This window comes from Anabrus simplex, chromosome 1 (genome assembly GCF_040414725.1).
Source record: "Anabrus simplex isolate iqAnaSimp1 chromosome 1, ASM4041472v1, whole genome shotgun sequence".
In the NCBI taxonomy this organism is placed as follows: domain Eukaryota; kingdom Metazoa; phylum Arthropoda; class Insecta; order Orthoptera; family Tettigoniidae; genus Anabrus; species Anabrus simplex.
Window position 1 is genome coordinate 1,086,899,535 of NC_090265.1, and position 24,719 is coordinate 1,086,924,253.

The window sequence follows — 24,719 nt, forward strand, 5'->3', positions numbered from 1 at the left end:
TTTAGGGGAAGATTGCCTCGGTAGGGGGGGGGGGGGTAAGAGAAGCAGCGGTACACCCAGAAAACTTTAGTTAGACTCGGTGTTTGATGACCTGGAGTTCAGTGTGCTGGTTATAAATACAGCATTGTGGAAGCGTTTAGTTCAATCACTGAAGCTTGAAGACTGAACGCTAAAATACACGATAGTCTGTAATGAGAATGTATATATGTATGTAATAATATAATATTGGTAATATTGAATTATCTCAAAGAGACGACTTCGATGTATTTGTTAACTGCAGAAGTGAGTGACAGTCATATAAGAAGATTTTGCTACATCCCTTGTTTCAAGAAACATTGAAAATAATGAACGTAGTTTATACCTTTGTACATGGAACTTTTATTACTACTCGTTTTAAGCTTTATAAACTGTATTGTTAACAATATATTGTACATTCTTTTAGGGAATATTCATAAGATTCTCTACTCTTCGCTCTCTAATCATTTCTATGTTAGTTGGATGTAATCCAATATGTGAGCGAGATGAAACCATCTTTTATACATCTCCAATTAACTTAATAACTTTTAATGGTATAATAATTTACCATCCCTAAAATTTCTGCTTGAGTGAGCTTATTTTTAAACTGATGTAATTGTGGAACTAAAATGGCTGACTATATAGCCGTCCATCTGGTAATACTATTGAAATGCACCATGGTGGTGCAATAATCTACCAGTGCTAACGATGGGTCCAATCTGGAAGATGTTCTGAAAGGTTCGTCGGATTCAAGTTTTAATGCTGTAGGTGTCTTTTGTAAACGATGAAGTTCTGAAGAAAGATATGTGGAAAAACAACACTTGAAAGTTCCCTCTGTGAAGCGTGGTAGTGTGTCAACTTCTGTATCCCAAGATCACAGATTCAAACTGGCAGAGGTACTCGTATTTATTTTTTTTTTTGCTACTTGGTTTACGTCGCACCGACACAGATAGGTCTTATGGCGACGATGGGACAGGGAAGTGCTAGGAGTGGGAAGGAAGCGGCCGTGGCCTTAATTAAGGTACAGCCCCAGCATTTGCCTGGTGTGAAAATGGGAAACCACAGAAAACCATTTTCAGGGCTGCCGACAGTGGGGTTCGAACCTACTATCTTTCGAATACTGGATACTGGCCGCACTTAAGCGACTGCAGCTATCGAGCTTGGTACTCGTAATTTTGAAGGGCGGCAAAAAGAAAGTCACTTCAACATTGAATTTCGTACGACGTCGGCATGTCAAAGATCTCCGGTGAAACATTTGATGTTTACCCGACAAAACTAATTGAATTCCACCAGAGGTCGTACAAGAGAGATCCGGTTTACTCTGCTATCTCATAGAGTAAAACGGAAATAGAAATTGAAGCGCGGGCAGCGTAGATTGAGACAAATCAAAATGCTTGCACACGACAGCTTAGGCCATACAGTTATTATTATTATTATTATTATTATTATTATTATTATTATTATTATTATTATCATCATCATCATTATCAACATTAACCGCTACTCATTCTAGACACGCGCGCTTTGTTGTGGTTACCGCATGTGTAATTCTTTCACACAGTCGACGAGTCCTTAAAATAAGATTAGTACCAGACTATACGTACGTAATTATATCAAAATGCAATGTATTGCATATTACTGTATGTCATTGATTTTTCACGAAATAACAGTACAAAAACGCTGTCCTAAAATAGTATTTTCCCCCGCGTGTATGGCTTGCTATTGTCGGTTATAGTAAGAAGAAGAAGATGATGATGATGCTTGTTGTTTTAAGGGGCCTAACATCGAAGGTCATCGGCCCCTATAGTAAGAAGACTATCCGTGATATCATAATATGATTTGTATTGGTTCATATAGGAGCATTAGAAACAAAGTTGCAATTATTACACAGAGGTTCACATTTTTATTATCGTTTACCAAATGCAAGGATGTTTGTTGGTACATGCCGGTAACCTTTATTCTGTAAAAGCCAACGAAAGCTACTAATACGGTATATTACTTGTGATGGTTATTTTGTCAAAAATTAATCTCCGTACAGGCCATGAAGGCCCTTGGAGGGGTGGAAGGTAAAGGCTTCCACCATTCGTAACCTCGGCACGTGATGGGGTAGAGTGGTTAGCTCTACACCCGGACGCCCTTGCCCCCAGGAATTAACCTGGTACTCATTTTTGGTGTAGGCTGAGTGAATCTCAGGGCCATGTGCACCTCTGGTAGTGGAAATCTCGTTTCTTAAATTTTACGACTTCCTGACGGGGATTCGAACCCACGTCCTTCCGGGCGAGCCGATCACGCCTTTACCGCCTCGGCCAGGCAGCCCCTGGTTATTTTGTACAAGGTATTATTATTATTATTATTATTATTATTATTATTATTATTATTATTATTATTACCTCGGTAGCTCCGTGATTATGTGTTCACCTACATATCTCATGTATGCGGGTTCGCAGCTGAGAACAGTATAAGGATACATTTCTTAAAGGGCAATAAATACTGTAATAAGTCGTTATTATTTACTGGAATTTTCATACAAAAAAGCGTTGAATGTATGGGCTGAAATTCCAATAATAAACTGCTATGACTATAGTTACCTCTAGCAGAATACAGTAATGTGGATTATTTGAATAATTTTTAGTTTATAATAATATAATTACATGAATATTGAATTTTCACGACCACATTGTAATCGAAATCGACTTTCAACTTATTAGGTCGTGCGACTTAAACGCACTCTACAGTGTGATGGCAGTAGTGCCAGACGTATAGCTTAGATCCTTTCCAACAAAACAAATATGGCCGGGCGATTTGGTCGTGTGGTTAGGGGCGCGCGGCTGTGAGCCTGCATCTGGGAGATAGTGGGTTCGAACCCCACTGTCGGCAGCCCTGAAAATGGTTTTCCGTGGTTTCCCATTTTCATACCAGGCAAATACTGGGACTGTACTTTAATTAAGGCTACGGCCGCTTCCTGGGCCTTCCCTATCCCTTCATCGCCATAAGACCTATCTGTGTCGGTGCGACGTAAAGCAAAAAAAAAAAAAAAAAAAAGACAAAAACAAAGATGACCTAGCCCACTACAACTCAATTGGTAGATCAACCGACGCGAATGTCATCAGCACTGTCATCATCGCTCTCGTTAAAGAAAATGTATGGAAACGTTCCAGTCTATATTTCCTTTTCTAGGATCAGCCACATTGGTATTACACGATAAACTCGTGATTTGACTTTGTATTTTATAAAACAATGCTTTCATTCATTGTTAATGCTGTATAATCGTTGTCGTTTATTTATATTTACCATAAATATATAAAACATAACGTTGATAAATAGGGTAATCTTTAATGAACCCTTCCCATTAATATCCCTCTCGAAGAGAACAAATAAAACTCGCCAGAAAGAAACACACTATTGCTGCAAAAAGTCCAGAACTCATTTTGCGAAATGGATATCAACGTCTTTCAGATGTTAATAGATTTAGTCAGTTTGTGTTGAATTTTGTTGAAAATATTGTATATTCACTATAATTGGTGTTACTGAATGAGTCGCAGGATCAGTCTTAGAAAACTTCGAAAATTTCACCGTTGAGGAAGTAAATGACAAATTATAACACTGTAAGAAAAACATTGGAACTTTCCTGTGGTAAAGTTATAAAATATACTGCACTTGCTTTGAAGATGTATTCTTCATTTGCTCCAACATATCGATACGAAGACTTATTTCCGTCTTCGAACACGATATAATACTACTAATGTTCTTTTCCCACACTTGACGTGTTTCTCTACATGGTCGGGTATGCAGTGAGATGAATCTTCGTAGCGAGTTTTTACGACGGATGCTGTTCCTGACGTCTACCTCATCAGAGGTGTTAATGAGATGAAATGCGTGACGTGTATATGATAGTAAGAAGGGAGGGGGTGAAACTCTCTGCCGGCACAGAGTTTAATTCTGTCGAATAGCACTAATGGGTCTGCTCAAGGCTTAATGTCTCCATCCGACGAATCACTATCGACATCGTCATGTGCCCTCATAACATATGGACACTGCGAATACGTTTGGAATTGAATCCAGACTCTTGGTACGCAATCTAGTGATTAGAAAATATTTACCACCACCTCTCCTACTCTACCAGTCAATATTTTAACGATTAATTTCTTTTAAAATCAACGGAATTCGAATCCTTTAACTACGGAGTTAGACCATATAGAATTGACACCTTAAAGACCATGGGTACCAGGGTTAATAATAATAATAATAATAATAATAATAATAATAATAATAATAATAATAATAATAATAATAATAATAATATTTCTGTCTCTTTGGCTGGATGGTCAGCGTAGTAGCCTTAAGGTCTTAGGGTCCCGGGTTCGATTTCTGGCAGGGTCTGGGATTTTAGTCACGTCTGGTTGATTCCTTCAACTCGGAAAATGGGTGTTCGTGATTGTCTTAATACACATCTTCATTTAGGTACAAACACATGCAAGCTAACCACCACAGGAACACGCAATAGTAAATTCATTCTTCCACATTGGGTTGGTGTCAGGAAGGGCATTCGCCGAGAAACTGGGCTAATCCACGTTGGTGACGACCTCAGAAAATTGGTAAAATGTCTTGAAGGATAGGAGTCATGATATTGAATGCTCACCTTTGTAGAAATTCGATAGACGTGGCTTTAGGAGTCAAAAAGTTTGCACCAAGTAGACACAGTAGTCCTTTTATGGTTTCAGAAATAATTCACCGAGTTTTACTTCTTACCTGCAGCGTGTGTTCCATCCCCTCTATGAGCAGGTAGCAGTCGGACGACGAGTTCCACTTTCTGATGGGCTCGCGAGCCAGGACATAGTGACTGTCTATCTCCTTGCCTTCCACGGACACCAGTTCTGCCTGGAAACATACGACAATATATTAACATAAGTATTTCTTTCTGTTGTGACAGCCTTGTCCGAAGATAAACTGTCAATTATTTCACCTGAAATGTTGGAACGCTAAAATGTGCTTATGGGAGTGGTAATATATTCGAATATATTTATTAAAGGAAGTGTAGGATGGTGATTCCATAAGTACAGTTGGCCTAAGTTTACACAATTCCTGCATACACGTATAACATATAGGTATAGTATGAATTTGGTACAGATCTCGTATTCGTCTAAGCATTTGTTTAGCGATATATGGCAGCGACTCTCTGAACACTGAAGGAATCAAAATAATACGCTTGTATATGAAAGCTCATTGGAATTCACCGTCAGTCCTTCCAATTGCTTCTTCAGTGGTCCAAATAAATATTTATGTATAATGGCAGAATGGTCCAATACCTCTCAAAGGTAACAGCGCAGGGCGATGGCGGGCAATTGGATGAGTGAGGTATGGTGCTGTAGTGCAGCGTTAAGACACCTGTTCACAACAGCTCGGGTAATTTTCTAGAACATTTAGGTGTGAATATGTCCTTTAGTCACGGAAATTGTATCAATATCAGACTATTTTTCCACTAGCACCATCATCTAACTACAGGGCCTCTCAAACGCCCAAAATCTAACGCGTGCAAATTGAGGCGCAAGAGCTCCGTCCATTGTGCATCGCTCCCGCTCGGCTCGGCTCGGACCAACGCTTCGTCTCTGGGCTACTCGGCTAAGCTCGGCTCAACTCGGCTCGGATTTGGAGCGCTACGGAGCAAGTGAGGAGGAGACAGGCGGAGCGAGCGAGACAGGCGTGGGGAAAGCGAGAGACAGCGCTATTGCTCCAAATCGAGGAATGGGGGTCTGCACTCTGGGCAACCAAGTGAAGTCGTCTTTTGCACCGTGCACAGTGCATGCATCAGGCGCATGCACTCTGAGAGGCCCTGAATTCTAACACCTGACATTGGGATACAAATATGGGGGGGTGGTGTTATGGCCGTGAGGGAAAACCGAGGTCTACGTGCTTTGGTCTGGTGAGACATTTCAGTGAAATAATTATAGAAACATCTATCTTCTATACTTCGATTGCTATACTATACGAGTTGCTTTTTAATTAAAATAGTTCATGCGTTTTCCTTTCTTAATCCGATTATCCTCCAGGGTTGGTTTTTCCCTCGGACTCAGCGAGAGATCTCACCTCTACCGTCTTAAGTTAGGTACCATTCCGGCATTTGCCTGGAGAAGTGGGAAACCATGGAAAACCACTTCGAGGATAGCTGAGGCAGGAATCGAACGCCCCTCTACTCAGTTAACCTCCCGAGGCTGAGTGGACCCCGTGTCCAGCCCCGTACCACTTTTTAAATTTCATGGGATAGCCATGAATCGAACCCGGGTCTCCGGGGGTGACAGCTTATGACACTAACCACTACACCACAGAGGCGGATACATTTCATGCTCCTCGGTAATATTATTCGTATTAGTAAATTACTTTTACCTCAGTGGCAATATTTCTCAGAGTTCGCAACATTTTCAGCCCGGAGAAAACGCGCTTTTTGAACTGATGTTATTGTTGAATAGAAACAATATTTTAGTACCATTCTATACACATATTCTCACATTTTACACATATGTCTTTCTCCTTTATACTGGCAACAAGTACAGGTCCGCCCTGAAAGGTAATGTTTGATGAAAACTGTAGAACAGAAAGATGCCTCGTTGGATCAGTGATACAGTGCTCGACTCATGATCTGAATTGCATGGGTTCGATTCCGGCTGAGACAGTCGGTTTTTGAAGGACAGTAAAAGATCCGATGGCCTGTTAAAGATCACTGGTAGTGCACACAGTGTCATCAGACCAAAATTAACGGAAACTTCCAGTAGAATTCCGCTTTCGTTGTTAGATAACAGCACAATCGGAATGTGGTAATTGAGAGTCAGGCCACCTAGATGACACAATTTCTGAAGGTCTTCAACTCTGTAGCTGAGGCTATACCATTATTATTATTATTATTATTATTATTATTATTATTATTATTATTATTATTATTATTTATTATTATTATTATTATTATAGGTAGAAAGCACACTTACGAACTTACATACCGGTACTTCAGTAAGTGTAGTGGAATCTGCTAACACAATTTCTTTCGTATGGACATTTTGTGGACATCACCACACAGGGGAAATCAACGTTCAGTAATCGGAACATTCAAACCTAATATTTTTGATAGACTATACGGTATAATTATACTCTGAAGAGTTCATAGAGCTTGGTCTAATATGATGGTGGATGTGATGTAGTTCCAGAAATTTGCATGCCCATATGTGGGAAGTGAAGCAGTGACCTTCACGCTGTGAGTGAGCTGTATGATAATCACGGACGACCGGGATTCATTAAAGGGATTTATGGGAGCAATGGGATGACATAGTGAGCCGCACCTGTTTACACAGTCCGCTAGTTTAATGAGCCTCATGTTGGTTTAATCAACCTGCTTACTTTCAGGGTCTCTGAACTCGCTGTCAGTAGACGCGAAGAACGTACCTCTTTCAACATTTCATTTATACACCGTACAGAGGAAATTTAAAGAAAATGCTGTATGTCTGGGAGCGTGCGAGGAAATGAATGAATTAAGAGTTAAGGAAGTATGTGAGCGAATGAACAGATTATTAACTAACTGTTGTTTGAGGGAATGAATTAGCTGAGAGAAACGTATAGACCCTACGTGTTATCTTTTCATTTCTTTTTTTCTTCACATTTTGAATTTTGTTGTATATCGCAGCACACAGACGGGCATGCATCTTTTACACAGTATTATCTAGGCATTTTTAAGCCACATAAATATTGTGAGTAACATATAATTTTAAGTATTGGTATAGGGTACATTTCACTAGACCTTCCAGATTTCTATTCACAATTGTGGTAAATGCATAATACCAACACTAACAGCAAATGATTCCATTAAATTTCCTCCTCTGATATATATTTCTTTAAAATTCTTTACCTTATTCGCAAAGAAACTAAAATTCAGAAATTACTATTAAACAATAGAGTTTTATTTCTTTCTTTCATTCATTCATTCATTCATTCATTCATTCATTCATTCATTCTTTCTTAATCCATTCAACCGTTCAGGGTTGGTTTTTTCCTCGTGCTCAGCGAAGGATCCCACCTCTATCGCTTCAAGGGCAGTGTCCTGGAGAGTGAGACTTTGGGTCGGGGGTAAAATTGGAGAGGAGGACTAGTACCTCGCCCCGGTGGCCTTAAGTTAGGTACCATTTCGGCTTTTGCCTGGAGGAGAAATGGGAAACCACGGAAAACTACTTCAAGGATGGCTGATTGGAGAATCGAACCCCCTTTACTCAGTTGAACTCCAGAGACTGAGTGGACCCCGTTCCAGTCCTCGTACCATTTTTCAAATTTCATGGCAGAGCCGGGAATTGAATTCGGGCCTCCGGGTGTGGCAGCTAATTACACTAACCACTGCACCACAGAAGCGGCCAGTAGAATTTTAAAATCCAATATATTATGTGTGTCTCTGCGGTATGGAATACATTTTTGACCAAGCATGAGAAAATTGTGTTCTGCTAGGAAATTAGAAGCAGGTCATATCTTCTTGAAATGTGCTGTTTTCAATATTATTCCCTCTACTAGCCACCTTGAAAATAAATGAGACTGCTTATGTATCGTATGTGGTTATTCTGAGGGAGTGATCTTGCCAATGGGGTGAATTCTGAAATGGAAAGTTATGACCCAGTGTTTCATATTCACGCAGAGCTGTAGGCATTTTTAGCTGAGAACACGAAATTAAGTTAAGTAGAACTACAGGACTGCCTGCTTAGGCACTCGCTTTCTATGACTATGGTTGTGAGATAGAATTCCAGTTCAGATGGCTAATCTATATAAATAAAATTGTTTCTGTTTGTCTGTTTGTCTGTCTGTTTGTCTGTTCCACCATCACGTCGAAACGGCTGGATAGATCTCAACCAAACTTCATATTTAGAGTATACTGACCCCGGGGAAGGTTTCGATATGCATATCATTTTAAAATCTTTGAAAAGACGGGGGTTTTATAGGAAAAACGGTTTTCCTCCATTTTCTCTTATACTATTATAGGCAAAATATCGAATTTGTCGTATAAGGACGAGACAAAGCTCAATTTAATTCTCTTGACGCAAAGAACAAAACTCGGTAAGCCCTACGGGCCCGAAAACCATGTTTTAAGGCCCTAAAACCAACCGTTACGGAGATATTGGCACCACACTACCCCTGCTCTAGGAATCGGATAAAGAAATGAACTGCCGTAACCATGGCAACGTCAGCTCCAGGATTCTAGAGCAGTGAGATTATGCATGTACGTTTGGGCATAGCTGTCAACCAAAATAGGTACAAATAAGACTTAATATCTGGGAAAAAAATATACTGTTGTGTAAGGCACTCATAGGACTCCTTTGGGCGGGGATGGAAAGGGGGTGAAGAACGAGTGTAAAAATCTATATAAATAAAATTGTTTCTGTTTGTCTGTCTGTTTGTCTGTTCCACCATCACGTCGAAACGGCTGGATAGATCTCAACCAAACTTCATATTTAGGGTATACTCATCCCGGAGAAGGTTTTGATATGCATATCATTTTAAAATCCTTGAATAGACAGGGGGTTTATAGGAAAACCAGAATGGTTTTTCCACCATCACGTCGAAACGGCTGGATAGATCTCAACCAAACTTCATATTTAGAGGATACTCATCGCGGGGAAGTTTTCCATATGCATATCATTTTAAAATATTTGAATATATGGGGGGTTTATAGGAAAATCAGAATGGTTTTTCCACCATCACGTCGAAACGGCTGGATGGATCTCAACCAAACATTGTATTTAGAGTATACTAATCCCGGGGAAGGTTTAGATATGCATATCATTTTAAAATCCTTGAATAGACGGGGGTTTGTAGGAAAACCAGAGTGGTTTTCCCACCATCACGTCGAAACGGCTGGATAGATCTCAACCAAACTTCATATTTAGAGGATACTCATCGCGGGGAAGTTTTCCATATGCATATCATTTTAAAATATTTGAATATATGGGGGGTTTATAGGAAAATCAGAATGGTTTTTCCACCATCACGTCGAAACGGCTGGATGGATCTCAACCAAACATTGTATTTAGAGTATACTAATCCCGGGGAAGGTTTATATATGCATATCATTTTAAAATCCTTGAATAGACGGGGGGTTTATAGGAAAACCAGAGTGGTTTTCCCACCATCACGTCGAAACGGCTGGATAGATCTCAGCCAAACTTCATATTTAGAGTATACTCATCCCAGGAAAGGTTCCGATATGCATATAATTTTAAAATATTTGAATAGACGGGGTGTTTATAGGAAAACCACAGTGGTTTTCCTCTATTTTCTCTTATACTATTGATTTTCTGTAAACTTCGTTTACCGTACGTGAAACGTCTCTTCATTATAAACAACTTTCGTTATGTTCATAATTTACCTTACTCTTCACATGACGGAGAAATTTACAATTTTCTGCTGGTATCATGCTCTGCATTTAGTGACCGACAGACCGACAACGAACCTACAGGTTACCATGGCAACGTCTCTGACTGCATGCCAGTAGGGAAGTAACGTATTGCCATTTTCCTCATCATGCTTTTAAATTCGTGGTTGTTCCTTGGGTAGATGGCAAGAGAGGCATCAATCGGCTCATCTGCGGGATATTGGCGGAATATCGTTGGAGGTTATAACCGCCCTCGAATAGATTAAGTAATAACACCATTAGTCATCTTCATATTTGTTTACCTAAGAATCACTGAACCTAAATTTCTCCTCTGTTAGCGCTTTATTATATCCATAACTCACGGCATTTATTTATTTGTCGTTATCCGGCTGTCCTCAGTTATAATCCATTTTCTATTAGTTTCAACATTCTTAACTGTATTATTTTCTTCCTTAATTACGCCGTATGTACGTGAATGCTAGAAACTACTGGATGCATTTCCACCAAGATTCGTATTTAGAATACACCTGTCCTTGATAGGTTTCAGGGCAAATATTGTTTCTAAATCCCTGAACTAACTGGGGGTTTATACGAAACCGAAACAGTGATTTTGCACTTCCAAAAAATACACACAACAAAAGTTTATGGAAGTCTACCTACCTTGGTAGAAATTAATGTCTAAACCTTTTTTTCTCATGTGCATCATTTCGATACGAGGATCAATAAGGGAGATATCATTAAAGGACCGTTTTTCTGTACAAGTCCCATCGGACTTAACTCACGAGCGGGTGCGTGTAAAGCGTATTCCTTACAACTTGAAAACTACTGAAGACATTCGAAACAAAATTTATATTTAGCATCCACCTGTCCAAAGGTAGGTTTTAAACGTAAATAACATTTCATGTTCCGGAATGGACTGGCGGTTTATAAGGAACCGAAATGGTGATTTTACTCTTCCACAATATATACAGAACAAGACCAACCTGACTGGAAATCGACCAAACCTGATGGAATTCCACCTCTAAACCTTTTTTTTCATGTGCATTTTTTCGTCAGGAGGATTAATAAGGGAGATATCATGAATGGTCACTTTTGCAGGTTAAGTCCAGCGGACATAGCCCAAAAGGTGTTTTACATGGAGCAGATTCCTTATCTATATAAATCAAATCGTAACGACTGTGTACCTCTACACTGACTATTTTGGCGAAATTTTCGTACAGCTTTCCGTTTAAGGGGTAATAATAACAATCTCCATAATTTTTGATTTCCTGAAAGTCCTAATTTTTATCCGCCTCGCCCAAAATCCACATTGTGGCATAATCTGCCAGAAGAATAAGAAGATAATTGAAATTTGACAAAATTATACGTTTTAGCCTGTAACGAATGAAAAATCCTATATCATTAAATTTTTCATTTTTTATCCCCGAAGAATATCGAAATATGCAGGCAATTTTAATGATGGTGCAGACCTTCGGAAATTCCTATCACGTAACGGATTGCACAATCTCCGTTCAATTTGGAATGATCTACAACCTTGGTCTTATGACTTTATGCCGTATCTGTATCTCTTTTACGTTTGATTTTTCTCTATTAATCGATGTTAAGTCAATTTGGAATTTTCACATGCATAATTCATACTTTCAATTACTTATATGAAATACAGAATCATCAAACTCTTCACGAAAATTGGCCCACTCAGTAGCCATATGTGAGCCAAATGCTACGTATGTAGCTGTCACATTATTATCCGAAAAGTAATGTAATGTGAGATGATCTTACAAAACCTTTACCCTGTTCCACGTTTCTAAATCTGACCCAAGAATAGATGACATATCATTGGACCAGCCATTTAGGCCACTAAATCCGGCGTGTCTTATGGTATAATCCTTTGTCGATATGACGTACGTTTAGTAGCAGTTAATCTGTAAATGAAGGTCTTCAATATTGTAAACACGCATATACTTTCGTATGTCGATCTATATATATTCACTGATGTCGATTTAGCGATCGAGAAAGGGTCGGTCTGCTATTGTAATCAGTACTCCCCACACCGACTTTGACTGGCAGTAGGAAAGGGTTCCTTCTCCAACTCCTGTGTAACTGTCATTAGTAAGGAAGGCCTACAATTGTAATGAATAGTTCCCTTCTCGATTTGACTTGCAGAAGGTAAGTGAGCATGCAGTTTTGTTTAAAACTCCCCTACCCGATTGTGTTTGGCAGTAGGCAAGGGTGCCCGCCATTATAAAGAAATGTACTCATCTAAAATGTGACTGGCATTAGGCATAGTGGCCTGCTATTTTGATGGAAACTCACCAACTTGGTGTGACTGGCAGTACGCTGGCTGGCAGTAGGAAAAGGGGCCTGTCATTATAATGATAACTGCACAACTCAATTTCGAGTGATAGTAGGGTAATTGCCTGCCATTATAATAAAAACTGTAATCTGTCTGGAGGTAGGAGAGGGGGGCTGCCATTTTAACGAAAACTCCCCAAATCGATTCTGTCCGCATAGTAGGCAATGGGGCCTGCAATTATAATGTAAACTTCCCAACCTGATTGTGAATGCCGGTAGGCAAGTGAGCCTGCCGTTATATCACAAATCCGTAACAAACACTTTACATTGGAAACGTACGGGGACCTCCCCATGCTCTTTCTCGGATAACGCTAAGAGACATGCAATTTTAAAACTATCTTATTTACTGCATGTACACTATTTACTTCGATATTCGAATACAATGTAGAATACCGTAGCGAAGCACGGGTACATTCGCTAGTATTTAAATACGTTTAAATGCGACCGAACCTCGTCAGTAGATTTAGTGGTACGTTAAATAACCCCCTTTTAAATTAAGAGTCTTAAAGTTTACTTCTTCTTCTTCTTCTTCTTACACTACCACTTTTCCCACACCTTGTGGGGTCGCGGTTGCTGTGTCGTCCTGTTTTACGGCCGGATGCCCTTCCTGACGCCAACCCTGTGTGGAGGGATGTAAACACTATTGGTGGTATAGTGTGTTGTCTGAATATGGAGAGGAGAGTGTTGGGACAAATACAAACACACAGTCCCCGGGCCAGAAGAATTAATCAGACGCGATTAGAATCCCCAGCTCGGCCGGGAATCGAACCCGAGACCCTCTGAAATGAAGGCCTCAACCTTGACCATTCAGCCAAGGAGTCGGACAGTTTTTTGTCTTCAGAGATACAGAGCCATAAACAAGCAGGCGGTCAATATATCTTTACAAAGGTCAAGTAAACGCAGCTGTTGTCTACAATGTACTTTAACAATTTCGTGTGGCTATTACAGCCGAAAGCAGAGCCTCCGTGGCTCAGGCGACAGCGCGCCGGCCTCTCATTGCTGGGTCACGTTGTTCAAATCCCTGTCACTCCATGTGAAATTTGTGCTGGACAAAGCGGAGGCGCGACAGGTTTTTCTCCGGGTACTCCGGTTTTCCCTGTCATCTTTCATTCCAGCAACACTCTCCATATAATTCCATATCATTAATCATGCATTAATCATTGCCCCAGAGGAGTGTGCCAGGCTTCGGCAGGTGGCACAATTCCCATCCTGGCCGCTAGAGGGGGCTTCATTCATTCCATTCCTGATCCGATCGATTGACTGGAAACAGGCTGTGAATTTTCATTACAACCGAAAGCAGTCCTGATAAGGCAGACCCTTCGAGGATGGGTGGTGGCTGCCGTCTGTAGAAAACGGCCTGTCTAAAAGACACAGCAACAAGAAATGTTTCCAGCTTATTTGTTCGGGATCAAATGTCCGTTCGTAATTGCATTATATTGAAATTTACAACGCATTATGCTACGTTACATGAGCACATCATGCAGAGAGATAAAAATGAAGATACTAGGAATTGGAGAGACAGGGATCATATAACCATTTATTGGTTATTTAAACGAGTGTTGTGAGGCAGAGCAAGGGACGTGAGTGTAAAGCCGCGCAAGTTGAGGTGTGATAGGCAAAAAGGTGAGGTGAAATAGACCATGTGTATAAAGTGTCAGTTCAAAAGTTCACGCTTTATGTCCTAACGAACCAAATAGGTCACAGCTACAAATGGCAGTAATACACTTTAAGGATACGATCCAGATAAGGAAAAATACTTTTCATTTGTGACTGTGGACATCCTCGACAAGATTACTTTCGAGAATACGAATAATATTGAAGCGAGACAAACCTCACTTTCCGTAAACCGGAAGGTAATTTTCTGTTCGTTTTTACTCCAATTTTGATTGAAAGCAGGGGTTAAGACTAACATTCTACTTAAGTAAAGGAAGAATGTGGTTTAATTAGTCCAACCGGCCGCTCAGAAATATTACCTTGAGGTCACCATGTGATCAAATTATATTATTATAACTTGTATCAGTCCACCTCTGTGGTGTATAGTAGTTGTTAGCGTGGTTTTCTGCCACCCCCGACGGCCCGGGTTTGATTCCCGGCTCTGCCACGAAATCTAGGAAGTGATAAGAGGATTGGAATTGGTTCCACTCAGCCTCGAGAGGTCAATTGAGTAGAGGGGGTTCAATTTCCACATCAGCCATCCTCGAAATGGTTTTCCGTGGTTTCCCACTTCCCCTCCAGGCAAATGTCGGGATGGTAACTAAAGGGCACGGCCGCTTCCTACCCTCTTCCTTGTCTATCCCTTCCAATCTTCCCATCTACCCCCACGAGGCCCCTGTTCGGCATAGCAGGTGAGGCCGCCTGGGAGAGGTACTGGTCTTCCTCCCCAGTTGTATCTCCCCGACCCGAAGTCTCAAGCTCCAGGACACTGCCTTTGAGGCGGTAGAGGTGGGATCCCTCGCTGAGTCTGAGGGAAAAACCATCCCTGGAGGCTAAACGGATTAAGAAAGAAAGAAAGAAACTTTTTCAAAAATAAGGATAATAAAGTTTAAGTGTATTTATATACCGTACTATATAATTATAATTTCGTGTGGCTATTTCTAGCTGAGTGCAGCCCTTGTAAGGGAGACCCTCCGTTGAGGGTGGGCGCCATCTGCCATGTGTAGGTAACTGCGTGTTATTGTGGTGGAGGATAGTGTTATGTGTGGTGTGTGAATTGTAGGGATGTTGGGGACAGCACGAACACCCAGCCCCCGAGCCACTGGAATTAACCAATGAAAGTTAAAATCCCCGACCCGGCCGGGAATCGAACCCGGGACCCTCTGAACCGAAGGCCAGCACGATGACCATTCAGCCAACGAGTCGGACATATGCCGTACTGTAAATAGGTTTGGGTGTAATAGGTTGTTATAAATTATATTTGGATGTTTTTATATTAAAGTATTCCTGAGTGTGGATACGTTCTGATGTAAAACGACCATACAACACAACGAAGTGTCTGAAATAGTTTCTTGTGGAAAGGTTTTATCACCATCGTTTATATCTCAAGGTAGAATTCGGCTATAGTATATACAGCGAATGAATGAATTCTTTTTGCTATTTGCTTTTTGTCGCACAGACACACACTGGTCTTACGGTGGGATAGGACAGGCTAGGACTGGGAAGAAAACGACCGTGGATTTAATTAAGGTACATTTGTTTGATTTGAAAACGGAAAACAACGGAAAAATTTATGCAGGGCTGCCAACAGTGGGGGTCGAATCCACCACAGCTAACAGCTACGTGACCTGAACCGTGTAGCCAAGTCGTTCGGTTACTGAATTACTTTTCTACTCCCCATTACAAGACAGTCTGTCAATAATGCCAAGCAGTACGGGCGAGGAATCCACCATGATCACCTCGGGACACTACAATATCTCCATACCATCTGATCGGGCAGCAGTTGACTTGGCAGGCTTAGTTAGCTGTATTTTCCCATATTTGCTTCTTTTATTATAAGACGGTGCCTTGATGACGACGATGACCAGATAAATTCATAAATACATAGCAGTTTGGAGGATTGGCGTAGTGCTTGTTGTTAGGGAAGGACGGAACTAATCTCCACTAAGGATCCATGATTTCAGTTTTAAGAGTGAATAGAACGCTTTGCTTCAATAGAAGACAGTTAACGTTGTTAATACACCCATACTCGTAATCGGCAGAAAATTACGATATATCTCGTTATAAGTCGGTTCAGGTTGGTAATACAGTAGAGCTGAAGATTCATGCCACCGTTAATGAGGTTCGGGAGAAAATTACAGTATGTCTAACTAGAATATTGTCGCGGAAACCGTTGCTGATGCAGTGTTCATGCAGCAGTAAAGTTTCCCGCAGCCTCACCAATTGTTTGTACAATCGCTGTGTATTCTTGGCATGTGTACATATTCGTTACTTTATTGTAAGACGGCCTCGTTTGAGAAAACCATCGCTTTTATACCCGACGGATATTTTTTTCAATTTTTTTTGTCGCACCTTTTCAGATAGCTCGTATGGCGGCGATGGGATAGGAGAAGGCTGGGGCTGGGAAATAAGCTACCGTGGCCTTCATTACGGTACAGTCCCTGCATATATCTGGTGCGAAATTGAGATGATGATGATGCTTGTTGTTTTAAGGGGCCTAACATCGAAGGTCATCGGCCCCGCAAAATTGAGAAAGCATAGAAAACCACATTCAAGGCTTCCGGAAGTGGGAATGTAACCACCATCTCCCGAATGCAAGATCGCAGCTATGTGACGCAAACCGATCAGCCAACTCACTCATTTCGGAATATTCTGGGAAGGCATCCTTCTAGACTAATAACAGAATGCTTATCGAAATAGCACATAATTATGTAGATATATGTATTACAGGTTTAAAATCTATAGGTGGGAGTGACATCCAAACCCAGGACACCCCCTTCAGAAACCCTCCGACCTTACTAGACGTACTCAGTGTATAGCTGAAGATATGTAGGTCAAAATCGCTACCTAACAGATAATCTTGATATTTCTGATTTACGACGGACAAGCGTATTATTATTACGGAATATTTAATTCCACTTCATTCTATTAACACTGCTTTCTTCTATCAGTTAACAATAATAACCATACGTCAACGAGATCTATTCGTAGAGGCTAATCTTCTCCATTTATATTTTTAATTGACCAAATAATTGCCGGAACTCCCTCTTAAATGAATAATCACCACCACCACCATCACTTGTGTACCGTGCGTATCGTCTTGTATTCGCATTTTATTTGGATTGTGCACACATAAGAGTATGTAAGCTATCGTTTAACACTTGCTTCGTTCCGACGTACAATTCACAAACCACATGGCCCCGAAGTTGATTAAGTGTCACTTAAGCAACCTTATCGTGAGTGGCGTGGCTGATGCAATTAAAATAAATATATCCTCAATCCATTGAAAGCAACAGCATCCACCTGCGTTTTGAAATTTCTGAGAGATAAGTGCGTTTGTTACGGCCAGACCTTTGAACATGCAGCCGTGCTAAGGATCATTTTAAAGACGTATTCATGTCAATATAGTTTTTAACTTTCTTCTAGCAACATTGACACCTTGACATGTTTGAAATTATTTATTTATTTACTTATTTATTCCTTCATTAAGACATGGCTGTGAAGAAATTTTTTTTCTAGAAGCTCTGATGAATTTCGTGGTTGAGACTGTTATTTCGAGGAAAGTTATTTTTTTTTCTAGTTGCTTTACGTAGCACATACACAGATAGGTCTTACGGCGACGATGGGACAGGGAAGGGCTAGGAGTTGTAAGGAAGCGGCCGTGGCCTTAATTAAGGTACAGCCCCAGCATTTGCCTGGTGTGAAAATGGGAAACCACGGAAAACCATTTTCAGGGCTGCCGACAGTGGGGTTCGAACCTACTATCTCCCGAATACTGGATACTGGCCGCACTTAATCGACTGCAGCTATAGAGCTCGGTGAGGAAAGTTAAGCTTGTATTTTTACTGCATGTAATTGTTGATATAATGCTTATAGGCAAACGACCTCCAGTTTTACGAGGATTCTAAAGAACATGGACGCGACTTTTCATTTTAAAAATGTCTATGTACATTGGTCGGGACTCAAACCACGGCATCTTGGTGAGAAGCCATTGATAATGACACTTGATTATCACGACGCCACTTATGAACGTGAGTTTCAGTCACATAAACAGTGGAGTAAGTATTTGAATGTATTTATTTCTTTGAAAGTAATATGTCTTCATAACCGTGCTTGTGTAAGAAAGTATTAAAATAAACCTGGGAAGCCAAGCTGAAAGGAGCAATCTCGGTCAAATAAGATCTTTGGTGCCCACCATGAGGCTGGTCCGCTCATCTTCGAGTATCTCCACGCACCGTCCATGTACTAGAACAACAGCAACAACACTTTGATTTTCTGCTAAATAAGTAAGCAGGTTATACTGTATGCCCTCAAGACTCGGAATATCTCATTATCCCTGGGATCGTTTCAACCCAGCAAACGCAGCTGTTGCTGTGGTTGCATAATACGTGGCGCTCGTTGTTGCTCGCGAGGAGACATTACAAAAATAGGTGTTCCGCCACGTGAGGGAATGAAGGGCAATCTTTTATTAGGTTAACTCAATATCTTAAGTAGAACACTGACATCGAACATGCTGATATTTATGTCTTGGCTATGAAAACATAACACGTAGAGTGATAGAGGCTTTAACAATAATAGTAACAATAATAATTTTATCTGTGGACGAGTAGCGTCATTTGCAGTTAGAATGAAAGTATTCTTACAGAGCTGTTAATATTGAAAGTGAAATGGAATATGCGTTAGGGGGGTTCGGGGAAAAATCACAATTTGTAGTTCAGTTCAGAATCATTTACTATATTTTACAACCTGGCTTATAGCGGAATGGCCATTTACACACAGAATATCAGGTATTTCTTCCTACTAATAAAATGCGCCACTCTTTTTTAAACTCTGAAATCTTCGATGTCTTGAATAACTACTGCTTACGATGTTGTTTTGTAACACGATGAAATATTTTAAGATGGTTGCTGATAAACCGTGAAAGAGGCCAGTCACGATTCTGTATAAATTGCACTTGTCTAAAAGGTGTGCTGTAGTTGGCAGAGGAATATCATACTTTACTTTATTGACTTCTATCGACTGCGAACGTTACCCTATAAATATGATTATAGGGTCGACTAATCCATCTCAACTTTACGTTGATTAATCGCAATAATGAGTGCTTTCATTTTCAGCAAAGCAGTTAATCGCCCCGTAAACCTCCAGTTCTGTAGCTCGAAGTAAGTTGACCAGCATCTCACATAGGCTGTTTTATCACTTAGTTCTCGTACATTACTCTCGTAACTTCTAAGAAAACTGGTACTCATCCTGTGATATTCCAGATCGTGAGACTGCGCAATGATTTTCTGATAAAATAAAAATGATCACATCACTTAACATGTCATAATTTAAAAGTGTGAAAGATATGAAGAAGAAACGTTTTTCTTACGTAAGCATGACACATATACAAAAATATACACACTTCACACTGATGCGGGTATATATAGGACATAGGAATGTTTCTATTTATAGAAATATCAGCAGTGCTTATAGTACCAATTGGATTTCTACATTTAGTTACTGGTACTCTGTTTTCTAATATACACTGTTGATATATACGGTTTCTGACACGATTAAAAAAAATAAAGCACTAATGAAATCCGTAAGAAATCACTAAATTCTGTACTGAGTTCAATGCTTACTATGGGTTATGTTAGTTTCCATTTTACGCTCGTACGTATGATATTTTCTTCCTCCATTCTCTGTTTAAGGGGTTATATAACCTACACATTAATATAACATTCATATTGTTATATATACATAGTCCGCCTCCGTAACGTAACGGTTAGTGTTATTAGCTGCCGTCCTCGGGGGCCCGGGTTCGATTCCCGGTACTGGCAGGAATTTAAAACTGGCAGGAGGGCTGGTATGTGGTTGTAATGGTACATGCAGCTCACCTCCAATGCGGGTATGCCTAAAAAGAGCTGCACCACCTCAGGATGAGGACACGAGTTTACTTTTATATATTTATATCTATATATATATATAAAAGTCATTGTATGTATGTGGGTGGGTGGGTTTGTACCACATCTCCTCCCAAACCATTGGAGCGATTTCAACCAAATTTGATACACTTATGACTTGGTATCAGGAGACAAACCGCGTAGGGGTAAGACATCCCAAACACCCCTGGGGGCGGGAGGGGGCGAGGGGGGTCATATATAAAAATAAATGAAAATAGTGTCGAATCCATACTTTTCGGGGTCGCTGAGATGAATAGTGACACTCCAATTCTTTTAAAGTCCAAGTTCAGCCCCTTTGGGGTGGGGGCGAGGGGGGAGTGATATATATAAATAATCGAAAATAATGTCGAATACATAGTTTTCGGGGCCGCCAAAGTGAATAGCGACACTCCGGATTTTTGGTATCAGGAGACAAACCACGTGGGGGTAAGACACACCAGGAACCCTTAGCGGCGGGGGGCGAGGGGGGTCATATAAAAAAATAAATGAAAATAGTGTCGAATCCATACTTTTCGGGGTCGCTGAGATGAATAGTGACACTCCAATTTTTTTTAAAGTCCAAGTTCAGCCCCTTTGGGGTGGGGGCGAGGGGGGAGTGATATATATAAATAATCGAAAATAATGTCGAATACATAGTTTTCGGGGCCGCCAAAGTGAATAGCGACACTCCGGATTTTTGGTATCAGGAGACAAACCACGTGGGGGTAAGACACACCAGGAACCCTTAGCGGCGGGGGGCGAGGGGGGTCATATAAAAAAATAAATGAAAATAGTGTCGAATCCATACTTTTCGGGGTCGCTGAGATGAATAGTGACACTCCAATTTTTTTTAAAGTCCAAGTTCAGCCCTTTTGGGGTGGGGGCGAGGGGGGAGCGAGATATATAAATAATCGAAAATAGTGTCAAATACATAGTTTTCGGGGTCGCCAAACTGAATAGCGACGCTGCGGATTTTTGGTATCAGGAGACAAACCACGTGGGGGTAAGACACCCCAGGAACCCTTAGGGGCGGGGGGAGTGAGGGGGGTCATATATAAAAATACGAAAATAGTGTCGAATCCATACTTTTCGGGGTCGCTGTGATGAATAGTTCTACTCCGAATTTTTAAAAGTCCAAGTTCAGCCCCCTTTGTGGTGGGGGCGAGGGGGGAGTGATATATACACATAATCGAAAATAGTGTCGAGTCCATACTTTTCGTGGTCGCTTAGGTGAATAGTGACAACCCGGGAATTTTTAAATTCCAAGTTCAGCCCCCTTTAGGGTGGGGGACAAGGGGGGAGTGATGTATAAAAATAATCGAAAAGAATGTCAAGTACTCTTCGGGGTCGCTGAGATGAATACTGACACTCCGGATTTTTACTATCAGGAGACAAACCACGTGGGGGTAGGGCACCCCTGGAACCCATAGGGGCGGGGGGCGAAGGGGTGCGATATAAAAATCATCGAAAGTAGTGTCGAATGCATCCTTTTGGGGTCGGTTAGATGAATAGTGACACCCCGGGATTTTTTAAAGTCCAAGTTCATCCCCCTTTGGGGCGGGGAGCAAGGGGGGTGAGATATAAAAATAATAGTATTTAGTGTCAAATATACAGTTTTCGGGGTCGCCGAGGTGAATAGTAACACTCCGGAATTTTAATATCGGGAGACAAACCACGTGGGAATAAGACACCCCATTAGGGGTGGGGGCGGGGGGCTTGAGATATGAAAGTCATCAAAGTAGTGTGGAATACATACTTTTTGGGGTTGCTGAGATGAACAGTGACACTCCAATTTTTTAAAGTCCAAGTTCAGACCCTTTGGCGTTGGGGCGAGGGGGAAGTGATATATACATGCAATCGAAAATTGTGTCGAATACGTAGTTTTCGGGGTCGCCAAAGTGAATAGCGACACTCCGGATTTTTAGTATCAGGAGACAAACCACGTGGGGATAAGACACCCCAGGAACCATTATTGGCAAGGGGGGTCATATATAAAAATAAACGAAAATAGAGTCGAATCCATACTTTTCAGGGTCGCTTAGATGAACAGTGACATCCCGGGAAATTCTTAATTTCAAGTTCAGCCCCCTTTAGGGTGGGGGGCAAAGGGGGTGATATATAAAAATAATCGTAATTAGTGTCGAATCCACAGTTTTTAGGGTCGCTGAGGTGAATAGTGGCACTCTGGACTTTTAAAGTCCAAATTAAGGCCCCTTTTGTAGTGAGTGGTTAGGAAGGGAGTTAGATATAAAATAATCGAAAATAATGTCACATCCATGGTTTTAGGTGTCGATTTAATGAGGAGTGACACTCCGGTTGTCGTTTAAGTCCAAGTTGATCCCCAATTGCCAGGCGGGTGAGAAGGAGTCAAGAACAGAAAATATCCAAATGACCGAGATTAAGGATGTTTTTGTACGTTCCAGTATAACTGTCAGCAGAACTTAATGCAAATATTACCTAATACCTGAAAAAAATACTAAGGGGGAAAGACACCCCTTGATGCCTTAGATAAGGGTACGAAATGTAATTAAGACTGAAAATGCCCGATATTAGTGTTGAATCCATACGTTTCGGGACTACGGGAACAATTTCAAACAAACTTGGTCACTTATGACTTATTATCAGGAGACAAAGTGCGTGGAGGTATGACAACCCTAGCATACCTACGACGGGATGAGATGTAGAAATAATCGAAAATAGTGTCGAATCCATTCTTTTCGGGGTCGCTGAGATGAATAGTAACGCTCCAATTATTTTAGAAGTCAAAATTCTGCCTCCTTTCGCATAGCGGTGAGAAAAAGTGAAAAACAAAATTCTGAAAATGACCGAGAGAATGTACGCATGTGTGTATACTGGACGTACTGTCTGGAGAAATATACCCTAGGGGTAAGAGACTCCTAGCCTCTGAAGTAGGGGCGAAATGTAAATATTAACCAAAATGACCGGAATTTGTGTCTAATCCATAGTTTTCGCGGTCGCTGAGATGAACTGTAACACTCTGGATGCCGTTTAAGATAAAGCTCAGTCCTACTCGGCAGGCGGATGAGAACTGGCAAAAAATTGAAAACGTCCAAAGGGACAGAGTTTAAGGATGTGTGTATGTTTTAGCATATCTCTCAATCAAACTTGGTATACACATGACTTACTATATAGAAAACATTACTGTGGAGGTCAGATACACCTAGTCCCCGCTGGTGTTGGGGAATGAGAGGGGCTGACGTGCAAAAATAAGGAAAATAACCAATATTAATGTCGAAATCCATTGTTTATGTGTCGCTGATACGACCTGTGTCGCTGTGGATAGCGTTTAAGTCCACGTTCAGCCTCCATCGAGGCAGGTGCTGAGAAGGGCTTAAAAGTAAATAGTATAAAATGACCGAGATTAGTGTTTACTCGATAATTAAATAATCTAAAACTTGAAGTCAGATACATCTAAATAACTATAAAACTACATGATAAGTCGTAAAATCAACATCTCAAAAAGAATTCTATAAGCATTCACTTCACACTCAACTAACTGGTAATACAAATATTAAAAGTAAACATTCAAAAACTATCCGGGCAACGCCGGGTACTACAGCTAGTATATATATATATATATATATATTGTACCGGGAAATGATTATGGGGTTTGAGCATGGGAAGGATCTCAGGTAGTGTCCGGTGTTTTTTTGGAGCAGGTACAGGGACGGATAGTATCGCTGGGCGAATAATAGATGGTAATTCTTTTTTCTATAAAATTTATTAATAATAGCCATAGACACCCTGCAATTGCAACTCAACTTGGTAGTTAATATTTGCCAAAATGAAGAAGAAAAGATTTATGTTATGATTTTCTTGACGTCTGTTCGCTTGAGAATTTCAAAAATAATTATTCTTCTTCTATAGATCACGAATAGCCTACAGTCTTTCTAATTTTAAATGCGAACACACACAAATATTGCCTAGCACCTTGGAAATTGTCAGTTCATCGTTTAAGGTGCTGACCTACAGTCTTTCTAAATTTTGAAACACAAAATGAACACACACTTGTCATAGAAAGTTTGATAAATTAAATATTTGAACTTTTGCAGTATGTCTTTCAGTTTGTTTAAATTGAAAGGATGAAATGAATAAAGCACTTCAACTAATTAATGATTTAGAAAGGAATTTATAGCAAAATATGAACTCTTTAACTGACGATGAAATTATGAATTAACATCCACACGCAGCACTTGTAAGAACACTGTACTGAATAAAGTGCTTAGTAAAAAGTCAGTCAGTTGTGATTACTCACTCAGATTGCGAGAAGATCTGCTTACACATGTTGGAGTTGTGCTGTACGGTGTCTGGAACATTCCGCGGAGTGCGGACGAAGACTCGAACTCAGCACCGGCGATGTTCAGTGA

At 40.6% G+C, this 24,719-nt stretch overlaps 1 protein-coding gene across 1 annotated transcript in view; it reads right to left on the reverse strand.

Annotated features, from left to right (window-relative positions):
• Positions 1-24,719, reverse strand: part of LOC136858108 (C3 and PZP-like alpha-2-macroglobulin domain-containing protein 8) — a 589,070-nt gene that overhangs the window by 154,021 nt on the left and 410,330 nt on the right. Inside the window, exon 6 of the mRNA XM_067137410.2 lies at positions 4,765-4,893. Coding sequence (XP_066993511.2) covers positions 4,765-4,893 — 129 coding nt within the window. The remainder of the gene's footprint in view (positions 1-4,764; positions 4,894-24,719) is intronic.